At 44.0% G+C, this 13,803-nt stretch overlaps 1 protein-coding gene across 1 annotated transcript in view; it reads right to left on the bottom strand.

Moving 5' to 3' along the window:
- The window catches only part of CNTNAP2 (contactin associated protein 2), a 1,332,959-nt gene that overhangs the window by 83,945 nt on the left and 1,235,211 nt on the right, over positions 1–13,803 (bottom strand). The window contains exon 21 of the mRNA XM_054726631.1: positions 4,409–4,502. Within this exon, the coding sequence (XP_054582606.1) occupies positions 4,409–4,502 (94 nt within the window). The remainder of the gene's footprint in view (positions 1–4,408; positions 4,503–13,803) is intronic.

Here is a 13,803-nt window from a genome sequence, read left to right on the forward strand (position 1 = left end):
AGTAGCTGCGGGTCTCTAAGCCAGTGGTTCAGCTGGTAGGGACTTTGCCCTTGTGTGGAACTTTTGACAATGATTGGAAATACTTTTGGTTGTCACAACTAGGGGGTGGCATTACTTGTACCTAGTTGGTAGAGGCCAGGGAAGCTGCTAAACATCCTACAATGGACAGGACAGTCCCCTTCTCCCAACAAAGACCTATCTGACCCTAAGTGTTAATAGTGCTGTTTTAAGAAAATAACTTAAGCTTTCCTAGCCTTGATTTCACCTTCCATACAATGAGAGTAATGGTGGTCTAGGGTAGAGTTGTGAGCATGATAGACAGCACTTCACTTAAAACACATACCACAACAACTGGCATGGAGCCTGCTGCCCAGAGGCCCATCTGTGGCCGGGTGTGGAACACTTACCTTGTTGCCGGGGCGACGAGGCAAGTGTTCCCCCTCCCACCTCATCGGCCACTCCATGCCTGCTGCCCAGAGGCCCTCTGTGGCTGGGGTGAAACAATTGCCTTGTCGCCGTGGCGACGAATCAAGCATTCCGCCAGGCTGCTCACGCTGCCTGCTCTCAGCGGCCGCCCGCCCCCAGGACTGGGGTACCCTGGTGGGGCTGAGAGGACTGGGCGCTGCCATCTTGTGGCTATGGGCGCCGCCATATTTGTGACAGAGTGATGGTTAATTTGCATATTACCCTTTTATTAGATAGGACATACAAATGGCCAAGAGAGATATGAAAAGATGCTCAATGTCACTAATCATCAGAGAGATGCAAATTAAAATGACAACGAGGGTGCCAATACCCTATATAATAAAGAGGTAATATGCAAATTGACCCTCATGCCCTCGCATCACAAGAAGGCTGCCCTCACGTCATCACAAGATGGCCGCCCCATGTTGTCACAAGATGCCTGCCCCATGTTGTCACAAGATGGCCACCCCCACGTCATCACAAGATGGCTGCCACAAGATGGCCTCCCCATGTCGTCACAAGATGGCCACCCCCACATTGTCACAAGATGGCTGGCAGGGGAGGGCAGTTTGGGGGTGACCAGGCCTGCAGAGGAGGGCAGTTAGGGGCGATCAGGCTGGCAGGGGAGGGCAGTTGGGGGTGATCGGGCCGGCAGGGGAGCAGTTAGGTGTTAATCAGGCCGGCAGGGGAGTGGTTATGGGGCAATTAGGGTGGCAGGCAGGTGAGTGGTTAGGAGCCAGCAGTCCCAGATTGTGAGAAGGATGTCCTCTCCAATATGGGACCCCTCAGGGGATGTCTGGGCCTAAACTGGCAGTCAGACATCCCCCAAGGGGTCCCAGATTGGAGAGGGTGCAGACTGGGCTGAGGGACAGGCCCCCCCCCCCACCAGTGCACGAATTTCATGCACCAGGCCCTCTAGTATTAGTTTAAAAAGAAAAAACACACTTCCTCTCCTAGAGATAACAACCTGCAAGTAGGCATTTGTGTCCCCAGCTTGTGAGAGAACCCAGACTCTTAGAGGTTCAAGAATGTGTCCAAGGGTTCAGTCTAACAAGAGGCAGAGCCTGGATTCAAATATCATTAGCTGCTGTGAACTGAATGTTTGTGTCCCCCCAAACCTATATGCTCACATCCTAAACCCCAGAGGATGACAGTAAGATGTAGGACCTTTGGGAGGCAATTAGATCATGAGGGTGGAGCTCGAGTGAATGAAATTAATGCCCTCATAAGAAGGGAGGTGAGAAAGCTCGCTTTCCCTCTGTCCACTATGTGAGGGTACAATGAGAAGATGGCTGTCTATCTGCAAACTAAGAAGCAGGTCCTTACCAGACACCTGATCTACTGGCACCTTGATCTTGGACTTCTCAGCCTTCAGACTGTGAGCTATTAATTTCTGTTGTTTAAGCCACCCAGCCTATGGTATTCTGTTATAGCAGCCTGACTAAGACACCAATGCTGCCTGATTTCAGAGCTGACATTCTTTCAACTTCATTGACTACCAAATACTGCTTTGAGAAAAACCAGATCACAATACATATGAGAAGTGCACATTTTCTTCTGTATTAACTCCCTTGATTGTATTAGCAGCAGCATCCATACCCTTGCATGCTGTAGTATACTTCTATGATGATATTCATTATGTTTCTTTCCCCTTTTAGTCTTTATTAATTCAACAAATATTTATTTGCTCCTTGTTAGGAGACCATGGGGCTATGAGACACTGTCTTGGTCTGCAAGGAGCTCATGTGCTGGTGCAGATGAGCCAATCACTGCTAGATGTCATCGTTGGGGGGCCCCTGGCAGCACCCTAACTTGCTCTCATGTGTACGACGCCATCTCCATCTTGGGACTATGGGTTTCCTTACAATTCTTTACACTACTCATTGCCACACAGTTAGTTTACACACACATTGCAATTTTCCTTTGGTGGAAATAAATCCCTGGGTGTCACACTCAGATATTTGAGGTTTGTGTTATGCTTTTAGGTTGGCACAGTTTTACAGCACAGTAGATTCTTAGTTACAGAAGACATTACCTTTATGATGTTACTTGTTTAGGACCTTGAATGTCTTAGCCACATTGCATAGGTAATTTTGACAAAGTATGACTTTCATCATGTGACCTGAAATACTGATGAACCAGAGAGTTTCATTTATAGTGAGGGAATCTAGCAATTCCCCAACAGTCCTGTCAAAACTTGACTTTGTGAGCTTCATGAAGCAAGACAGTCCATTGTTTTAGGTATGTTCATGGTAGATATTACTCTAGGAGAGTCACAGTGTATATAACGTCTTTATGACTATCCTAGTTTCATAATGTAGAGTTTGATGGAATTAAAGATCAATGGCCATGAAGGAACACATAATATTTTCAAATGTTCTTGACTGAGTTGTGGGAATGCACATGGCAGCATTTGGACACTTGCCAATATCTCAGGTTATTTGCCTTGTGAATGCCAGGGCTCTACCCCACTGAATGGCCACTTCCTGTTCCTAATTAATGACAAAACTTGACTTTCAGCTGCAGCCCTTCTGGACCTTGACCCTTAATGACAAGTTCTTTTAATATGCCCAAGACCACATATCAGTTGAGCAACTTTGGCAAGGTGACCTCCCTCAGTTTCGGTTTCCTCATCTGTAAAATGAAGATAATTCACTGGATTGTTGGGACATTTAATGTTCCTATTTATACACGTAAAATGTTTAGTATGATGCCTAAAACAATGTAAGCGGTCAGTGAAGGTTAGCCATCATTCCCTTTCCTCTCCCACCCACTCACTGAGCCATTGTCACCACCACCCCTGTCCCATGCCTTCCCTTTTCCTCTGTGGCCTCACATACAACTCTGCTTGCTTGTTATTTTGCCTGGTATGTTCCTGGTTCTAAGTATGGGGATACTTTTTGTTCTTGGACCCTCTCTGGCATGAGATGTAGGGCATATCCCTCAACTAGTCACCCTTCTCTGCCCAAGTTGTTGTCTTCTTTTTTTTTTCTTCTCATTTCTAAGTCAACCATCACAGAGATTATATTAGGAGCATAGACCAAGGTACCTGACTATCTGGGTTCAAGGTTTAGTTCCACTTATTAAGTAGGGCAAGTTATTTAACCTCTCTGTGCCTCAGTCTTGCCATCTGTAAAATGGAGATAATAATCTTGATTATCTTATGGAATTGCTACAGAGATTAAATGAGTTCACATATCAAAAGTGCTTAAAATGGAGTTGGACCTACAATAAGTCCTATGTTATTGTGTAAATTATTGTTATTTTTATTATAGGTTGGGTCTCCTATTCTCTTATTAGCTGTTCCTCCCACCCCCATTTTTAAAAAAATGAATGTCTTTTATGATTAATACCATCCTCATCATCATTATCCACTGTACACAGAGCCACCCTCCTCCTTGGCCAGCACATTATCCACCATCTTACTACTTCAATCTTGGGTTCATAATATACATTCTCATAGTAAAAAATCCATTGGCTTAATAATTTAAAAATACCTAGTCAGTCATATCAATATTTTAGTCTCTATAGCACTAATTGATAGTAAAGAAAAGGGCAAGGATGACTCATAAAGCAGGGGAGGCTGTTCTGTCACAATTTTCCAATTCCTATTGGCCTTCTAATTTGCAAATAGTATCAGGTGACCTATTCTCAGGAGTGAGAGGAAGAAAGAATCACATTGATATGCTTAGAATAAAAAAAGTTAATTTAAATATCGTTAGCAGGCAGAGGTCTTTAAGAAACAAATGAACACATTCTATATATTAGTAAAGAAGCCAGGAGAAGACACTTGCTTTTAGTTGTGTTTTAGTGTGTGCCACACACCAAATAACACCGATCCAAATATCATTGACTTGGATGCTCCAATCACCAACCACAATCTGTTTAAAAGGGGAACTAGCTTTAGAATATAGGACGTGAGCAATTTGCCCCAAATTCTTACCTATAACTTTTCCTAGGAAGAGCGACTTGGGAGAGTTGAACAGTGTGTCAGTTGAGCTTGGCAGGTGGTAACTCACAGAAGGATAATGATCCAGCTGCAGGAAGGAAAAAGAGTCACTTTTAGAAGAATGCCACTATCTTGCATTGGACTCAAATCTATCCGGTGGGATGACATCACTCTTTGAACCTTGGTTTTGAGATAACTTGTTTCATTAGAAGTTTGACTGTTCCTTCATAGCTCTTTGAAAGCAATGTGAACTTGGTAAGTGAAGACCCTTTATGAACTGTTCTACAGTTTATGCATATATTCTGTGGACAACTTACCTCCTGGATTATGATCCTTGCTCATTTAATTGGGATAAAATCTGCTTGATCAAATCTCCAGTACTGGTTTCTGAGATAGAAAATGCTACATCATAGCAATAAATTTTGTTTAGGATCCTCTTACTGTCCCACTTTCTTCACCCTTTTGTACTATCAGCTTATAGACCAATATTGATATTCAGAACATATATATTCAAATATGAACATGAATATATATTTTATATCCTATATAATAAATAGGTAATATGCAAATTGACCATCACTACAACACACAAGTTGGCCGCCCCCATGTGGACACAAGATGGCCGCCATGAGATGGCTGCAGGGGAGGGCAGTTGTGGGTGATCAGGCCAGCAGGGGAGGGCAGTTGGGAGGGATCAGGCCTGCAAGGGAGGGCAGTTGGGGGTGATCAGGCCTGTAGGGGAGGGCAGTTGGGGGGGACCCAGGCCTGCAAGGGATGGCAGTTGGGGGTAACCAGGCCAGCAGGGGAGGGCAGTTGGAGGGGGGACCAGGCCTGCAGGGGAGGGCAGTTGGGAGGGACAAGGCCTGCAGGGAATGGCAGTTGGGGGGGACCATGCCTTCAGGGGAGGGCAGTTGGACCAGGCCTGCAGGGGAGGGCATTTCAGGGGGACCAGGCCTGCAGGGGAGGACAGTTAGGGGCGACCAGGCTGGCAGGAGAGGGCAGTTAGGGGAAATCGGGCTGGCAGGGGAGGGCAGTTAGGAGCGACCAGGCTGGCAAGGGAGGGTAGAGGTGACCAGGCCAGCAGGGGAGGGCAGTTGGGGGTGACTAGGCCTGCAGGGGAGGACAGTTAGGGGCGACCAAGCCTGCAGGGGAAGGCAGTTGGGGGCGACCAGGCTGGCAGGGGAGGGCAGTTAGCGGTGACCGGGCCAGCAGGGGAGCAGTTAAGCATCGATCAGGCTGGCAGGGGTGTGGTTAGGGGGTGATCAGGCTGGCAGGCAGAAGCGGTTAGGGGTAATCAGAGGCAGGCAGGCGAGCAGTTGGGAGCCAGCAGTCCTGGATTGTGAAAGGGCAGTCAGACATCTCTTGAGGGGTCCCTGATTGGAGAGGGTGAAGGCTGGGCTGAGGGACACACCCCCTCACCCCCGTGCATGAATTTTGTGCACCAAGCCTCTAGTACAAATATATATTCAAATGTTGAGGTTCAGGTTGGGTAAACATACATAGTTGTCTTGCTTATCAAAATGAGGGTAACTTCTCCTTTCTACCACAGGGCAGGTGAGTTGGCCACAGAGAGGGGGAGGAGGAAGCCAATGGAAACAGCTTACATTGTTGGGGGTGGGAGCAATGCACATTTCTCACTACACTTTCCATGCGTAAAGTGCCAATGAGGCTGTTCTAGAATCACAGGACTTGTCCTTTGTGTCCCTATGTGGCTTTTCCTGCCTGAAAAAACTGATACAGTCTAATTGTGTTTCCCCAAAGATGAGCTCCTAGAGCCTTCAGTGCTTCTTTATATGCACCTGTGAAAAACTTCCTTTGTAACTTTTCCTTTTCTCTGAAGAGAGTTTAATACCTGAGGAGGAAAGCATGAGGGAGGGGGTGCATCGGTAGAAAAACCTGGGTCATTGTCCAGCACAGGCATTCCCGTGGGAACTGTGTACAACAAGCAACTCGCTAAAGTTGACAGTGCAGACTCCAGGAACTAAATCCATTCCCAGGTCCTGGCTAGCAAGGGCTAAGGTGGGCAAAGATGCAGGAAACCAGCCTGCTCTGATGACCAGAGGGTGGCTGGCAAGTGTGGGAGGAAAGGAGCTAATTCTCTCCCTCTGTTTACTAGAAACCTAGAGGTCATTGAGTAAGTCAAGTGAAAAGTCAAAAAGTCACACATCTCAGGAATTTGTGGAGTTCTGACTTGCAGAACTGTAAGTCTTTGTGCCTGGGTATTTGGTAATACTGTAACAAAAGTAAAAAAACTACCATTAAAGAGAACACTGGCATGTTTAACTCTAATTTAAAAAAAATTATCTTTATTGTTGAAAGTATTACAAATGTTCTTGACTATAATTTCGAAAAGTTAAAAAATAACTTTAAGTGCCTCATTAACAAAGCATTTTATTCTGGTCAGAAAATCTTAAATATTTGAAGTTGTTTCTTTGGAGCAAGGTGATTCCGTTTTGTTTTTTTGTTTTTCCTGCCAAATATTAGGAGCTGCTTTGGCTCCATCTAGTGGCACCCATGGGTAACTGCTGCTGTCCCTCCACCCATTTCTATTATCTGTTGTGAAAAAAGCTAACAGCAAAAGGCCAATGTAACTAATAGGCGATTCTATAATGCATCACAGTGGTTATCTCCCTTTAAGTACTTCTTATAATTTAATCTACCCTGTTAAAAAACTGAAAAATTATACAAACTACATATGCTCATTAAAGAAAAATAATATAGATTTGTAGGAAAAAACAGCTGGTGATAATGCTAATTTTTATTTTTATTTTTGAAATAGGATGAATTTATTGTAAAAGGCTTGTAATTCTGACTTTTGGACGTCCTTCCGGACAAAGCTGTGGCGGTGGGGGTCGAGGCAGAGGCAATTAGGGGTGATCAGGCAGGCAGGCAAGCAGTTAGGGGCAATCAGGGCAGGCAGGCAAGTGGCTAGGGGAGATCAGGCAGGCAGAGTGGTTAGGGGCAATCAGGCAGGAAGGCAGAGTGGTTAGGGGCACTCAGGCAGGAAGACAGAGTGGTTAGGGGCTATCAGGCAGGCAGGCAAGCAGTTAGGGGTGATCAGGCAGGCAGGCAGAGGTGGTTAGGGGTGATCAGGCAGGCAGGCAGGTGAGCAGTTAGGGATGATCAGACAGGCAGGCAGAGTGGTTAGGAGTGATCAGGCAGGCAGGTGAGTGATTGGGGTGATCAGGCAGGCAGGCATAGTGGTTAGGGACAATCAGGCAGAGTGGTTAGGGGCGATCAGGCAGGCAGGTAGGCGAGTGGTTAGGAGCCAGCGAATTGTGAGAGGGATGTCTGACTGCCAGTTTAGGCCCTGTGAGATCGGGCCTAAACCGGCAGTTGGACATTCCCTGAGATGTCCCAGATTGTGAGAGCGTGCAGGTTGGGCTGAGGGACCCCCCCCTCCCATGCATGAATTTCGTGCACCAGGCCTCTAGTGTATTATAAAACTACTTCTGTGTCAATACATGTACAACTAAAGCATCATTTGAAATTATTAATGACTGGTACTCCATGTTATGAATATATAGTCCACAATCTTTAAAAAACATCAAATTTCTATATTTGGACTTTTAGATTTCTTGTGTCTCTGGGCCTAGTACAGTGCTGAGCACATTGTAGGTCCTCAATAAAAATGTGTTGACATTTGTTAGTGTAGTTCTTCAAGCAATGGGCACATAAGTGAAGTCAGTCCTCAGGTGTGGTCTGACCCACACTATGGAAATACCTTCCTTTCCCTGAACTGTTTCTATGGATCCAGACCAGACAGACTTGGCTATTTGGAGGCCATTTTATATTATTTGTACTGAGCTCACAGTAAAATAAAACTCCTAGTTTGTCTCCACAGGGTTACTTCCAGTTCTTCCCCTTCCTCACATTATGCCATTGATGAACCAAAGACTAGAATTTCCACATTGATATATATTAAATTTTTGTTTTGCAGCAACAGTTTTTTTGATTCTTGATTCTGTTATCTAACATATCACTGACACTTGCCTGCTTTTCATTTACCTGTAAATACCATGAACATACCCAAGTCTTGTGAAGTTATCAATGATAGTTGACATACATCATTATATTAGTTCAGGTGTATACCCCAGTGACCAGACATTATATTTATATAAACTTCATAAGTGAGCACCCCAATAAATCCTGCACCCATCCACCACCACACCTAGTTATTAGAATATTATTGACTATATTATCTATGCTGTATTTTATATCCCCATGACTATTCTGTAACAAACAATTTGTATTTCTTAATCCCTTCAGCTTTTTCACCAATGTCCCCCTCCAATCTGGCAACTAACAAAAAATTCTTTGTATTTAGAAATAAGTTGGGAAGATGGCGACCGGCAGGAAGGTAGGGAGAGAGAGAGTGTGAGTGAGGAACCCATAGAGGAGAGTGTAGACGTGTGTGGTGTGTGTGTGTGTGTGTGAGCTAGGGTCAGTTAGATTCTGCAAGTCTTCCAAGGGGCTGCCTAACTGGGCAATCCTAGACAGCGGAGCCCCGCGCACAAAGCGGACACATCTCCGCGCCTGGTGCGGACGCGGAGACCACGCCATCTTGAGAAACAGAGCTGCCTGAGACTCGGATCCTGGCTTCTGACACAAACCAGGAGGACCCTGCAGCCACTGGGGACAGAGAACTGCTATCACAGCTTCAGACCAACAGACAACAAGAATCCAGACTTCCCGGCAGAATTCCGTGAGTCAAAGAGCCTATCCCCCTCCCTGCAGGCGCGCAGACAGCGCCATTTTAACTGAAAGACCGGCCCCTCGCCCAAGCCACAGAGCTTTGCGCAGGGACTCGCTCCCCCTCAGGGAATTTGGCCCGCGCGGGACAGAAGCAGCTCCCTGTTGGGGAAATCTGTCAGTGTGCACAGAGGGCTCCCCTTCGGAGAATTTGGGGGAATTTGGCTTGTGGGTCACAGCTCTCCCTTTGGGGAATCTTAGTGCTTGCACAGAGGGGCTTCCCCTTTGGGGAATTTGGCGCGCAGGACGGACTCCGCCCCCCTTCCGGGACTCCGGGAGAGTGCACGGAGCCAGCTCACCGTCAGGAAATCAAGAGTGTGCGCCCTACCCGGTTTGGCTCAGTAGAGAGAGCACACACAGGACGCAGCTCCACTTCAGGGAATTTGGCACGCCGGACACAGCTGCCTGGGATCCCTGACTCACAGCACGTTCACACTAAGAGCCAGCGATCCCAATTGTTGGTGCATGCACACACAGGGACCCTGATTCTCAATGAGAAACCGCACAAGGCAACAGAGACTCTGACACTCGAGTCTTGGTGCAGACACAGGGAAACTCTGACTCCTGGCACATGCTAAGGATCTCATTTTCGGCACATACCAACAGTGTGGTGCAGACAGGGCCCCTGATTCTAAGTGTGCACACGAGACCACACGGAACACTGGGGACACTGACCCTGGGCAAGTCTGGTTCCCACCAACCAAAGGCAGCCACACGTCCTAGTGTCAGAGCACTTCAGTGAAACTCGGGTGGAGCGAAGTCCCCACAGCACACGGCCCAGGTCCACGCAAACGGAAGCTTGAGCTTTCTGGTGATAGCCAGAATGGGGAAACGAAAATAACTCACAGAGGAAAGAAAATGTGGAGTCGCCAAGAAAGGAAATCAGTGAAACTGAAGCTTGCAACATGATCAAAAAGGAGTTTAGAGTAATGGTCGTGGAATTTATACATCGGATGATGAGAAAATCAACAACTTATGCAAGAATCAGGAAGAAATGAAAAGTGATATAGCTACAATCAAAAACACCATGGAAAGTTTCAACAGTAGACTACAAGAAGCAGAGGACCGAATTAGTGAGTTAGAAGATCAGGTACAGAAACAAGCTCAATCTGAACAGCAATTGGAGAAAAGAATTAAAAAGCAGGAGGAAAGCCTAAGGGAGCTTTGGGACAACATGAAACGAAGTAACATATGTGTAATAGGGCTGCCAGAAGGACAAGAAGAGCAGCAGGGATTAGAAAATCTATTTGAAGAAATAATGACAGAAAACTTCCCTGATATGGGAAAGATAAAAGTTACGCAAGTACAGAGAGTCCCAAGCAGGATCAACCCCAAAAGACCCACACCAAGACATGTCATAATTTCAATGGCAAATATGAATGATAAAGAGAGAATCTTAAAGGCGGCAAGAGAGAGACAGAGAGTTATCTACAAAGGAACACCCATCAGATTGTCAAATGATTACTCAACAGAAACACAACAAGCTAGAAGTGAATGGAAGGAGGTATACAAAGTGTTGCAAAGCAAAGGACTGAATCCAAGAATACTATATCCAGCAAGACTATCAATCAAAATTGAAGGGGAAATCAGGAGCTTTGCCGACAAAAAAAGGCTCAAGGAGTTTATCACCACCAAACCAGCAATGCAAGAATTGCTAAAGGGAATACTGTAAAAAGAAGAAATAAACAGGTAAGAAGGAATACAGACACAAAAATAGATATGACTACAAACAAATACCTTTCAGTAATAACTTTAAATGTAAACGGACTAAATGCTCCAATCAAAAGATATCGAGTAGCTGAATGGATAAAAAAACACGACCCATATATATGCTGTCTACAAGAGACCCACCTCAGAACAAGAGACTCACACAGATTGAAAGTGAAGGGATGGAAAAATATCTTTCAGGCAAATGGAAATGAAAAAAAAGCTGGGGTAGCAATACTTATATCTGACAAAATAGACCTCAAAGTAAATGCCATAACAAGAGATAAAGAAGGCCACTTCATAATACTAAAGGGAGAAATCCAACAAGAAGAAATAATTCTGGTAAACATATACGCTCCCAATATAGGAGCACCCAAATACATAAAAAAACTCCTGGAGGATTTCAAGGGAGAGATTAATAGCAATACAATCATAGTAGGAGATTTTAATACCCCACTATCACCACTGGACAAATCCTCTAAACAAAAAATCAGCAAAGAAACAGCAATCCTAAATGAATCACTAGACAAGATGGAATTAATTGACATCTTCAGAACATTTCACCCCAAAGCCACAGAATATACATTCTTCTCAAGTGCACATGGGTCATTTTCAAAGATAGACCATATGCTGGGTCACAGGCAAAGTCTCTTCAAATTCAAGAAGATAGAAATTATATCAAGCATCTTCTCAGATCACAGTGGCATAAAACTGGAAATCAACTACAATAAATACAATCCAAAGAAATCAAACACATGGAGACTAAACAGCATGCTATTAAACAAGGACTGGGTCACCAGAGAGATCAAGGAAGAAATAAAAAACATCATGGCAACAAATGACAATGAAAACACAACAATCCAAAATCTATGGGACACAGAGAAAGCAGTCTTGAGAGGGAAGTTCATAGCTCTACAAGCCTATTGCAAAAAACAAGAAACAATGGTAATAAATTACTTAACCCTACAACTCAAAGAGCTAGAAAAAGAGCAGCAAGAAAAGCCCAGTGTAACCAGAAGGAAGGAAATAACAAAGATCAGAGCGGAGATAAATGACATAGAGACCAAAGAAACAATACAAAAGATCAACAAAACCAAGAGCTGGTTCTTTGAAAGGATAAACAAGATTGATGGACCTCTAGCCAGGCTCACCAAGAAGCAAAGAGAGAGGACCCAAATAAACAAAATCAGAAATGAAAGAGGTGAAATAATAACAGACCCCGCTGAGATACAAAGGATTGTTACAAAATACTATGAACAACTCTATTCCAACAAATTGGACAACCTGGAGGAAATGGACATATTCCTAGAAAAATATAACCTTCCAAAACTCAATCAAGAAGAATCTAAAGAGCTCAATAGGCCAATAACTATGGACGAAATTGAAGCAGTCATCAAAAAGCTTCCGGCAAACAAAAGCCCGGGGCCTGATGGCTTCACAGGAGAGTTTTACCAAACATTCAAGGAAGAACTAAAACCTATCCTCCTCAGACTATTCCAAAAAATTCAAGAAGAAGGAACACTTCCAAGCTCCTTCTATGAAGCCAGCATCACCCTAATACCAAAACCAGATAAAGACAACACAATGAAAGAGAATTACAGACCAATATCCCTCATGAACATAGATGCCAAAATCCTCAACAAAATTCTAGCAAATCAGCTCCAGCAGTACATCAGAAAGATCATACACCATGACCAAGTAGGATTTATCCCAGGAATGCAAGGATGGTACAATATCCGCAAATCAATAAACGTGATACATCACATAAACAAATTGCGAGATAAAAATCACATAGTCATATCAATTGATGCAGAAAAAGCATTTGACAAAATCCAACACCCTTTCTTGATAAAAACTCTCAACAAGGTGGGAATAGAAGGCTCATACCTCAACATAATAAAAGCTATATATGATAAACCCACAGCAAACATCATACTCAATGGGCAAAAACTCAAACCATTTCCCCTAAGAACAGGAACAAGACAGGGATGCCCACTCTCACCACTCCTGTTTGACATAGTACTGGAAGTATTAGCCATTGAAATTAGACAAGAAGAAGAAATAAAAGGCATCCAAATTGGAAAAGAACAAGTAAAGCTGTCTTTATTTGCAGACGACATGATACTGTACATAAAAAATCCGAAAGACTCCGTCAAAAAACTAATAGACTTAATAAATGAATTCGGCAATGTAGCAGGATACAAAATTAACGCCAAGAAATCTATGGCCTTTCTATACACCAATAGTGAACTTACAGACAGAGAGACTAAAAAGGCAATCCCATTTACCATCGCACCAAAAATATTAAGATACCTAGGAATAAACTTAACTAAGGAGGTAAAAGACCTATACGCAGAAAACTACAGGACACTGAAAAAAGAGATAGAGGAAGACGTAAACAGATGGAAGAACATATCATGTTCATGGATTGGTAGAATCAACATCATTAAAATGTCCATACTACCCAAAGCAATCTATAGATTCAATGCACTCCCCATTAAAATACCAATGGCATATTTCACAGACCTTGAAAGAACTCTCCAAAAATTCATCTGGAATAAAAAAAGACCCCGAATAGCCACAGCAATCCTGAGAAAGAAGAATAAAGTAGGCGGGATCTCAATACCAGATTTCAAGCTGTATTACAAAGCCACTGTTCTCAAAACAGCCTGGTACTGGCACAAGAACAGACATATAGATCAATGGAACAGAATAGAGAATCCAGATATCAACCCAAACCACTATGCTCAATTAATATTTGACAAAGGAGGCATGAACATACAATGGAGTCAAGACAGTCTCTTCAATAAATGGTGTTGGGAAAATTGGACAGATACATGCAAAAAAATGAAGCTTGATCACCAACTTACGCCATACACAAAAATAAACTCAAAATGGATACAGGACTTAAACATAAGACGGGAAACCAT

The sequence above is a fragment of the Eptesicus fuscus genome, chromosome 14, assembly GCF_027574615.1.
Source record: "Eptesicus fuscus isolate TK198812 chromosome 14, DD_ASM_mEF_20220401, whole genome shotgun sequence".
Taxonomy (NCBI): Eukaryota; Metazoa; Chordata; class Mammalia; order Chiroptera; family Vespertilionidae; genus Eptesicus; species Eptesicus fuscus.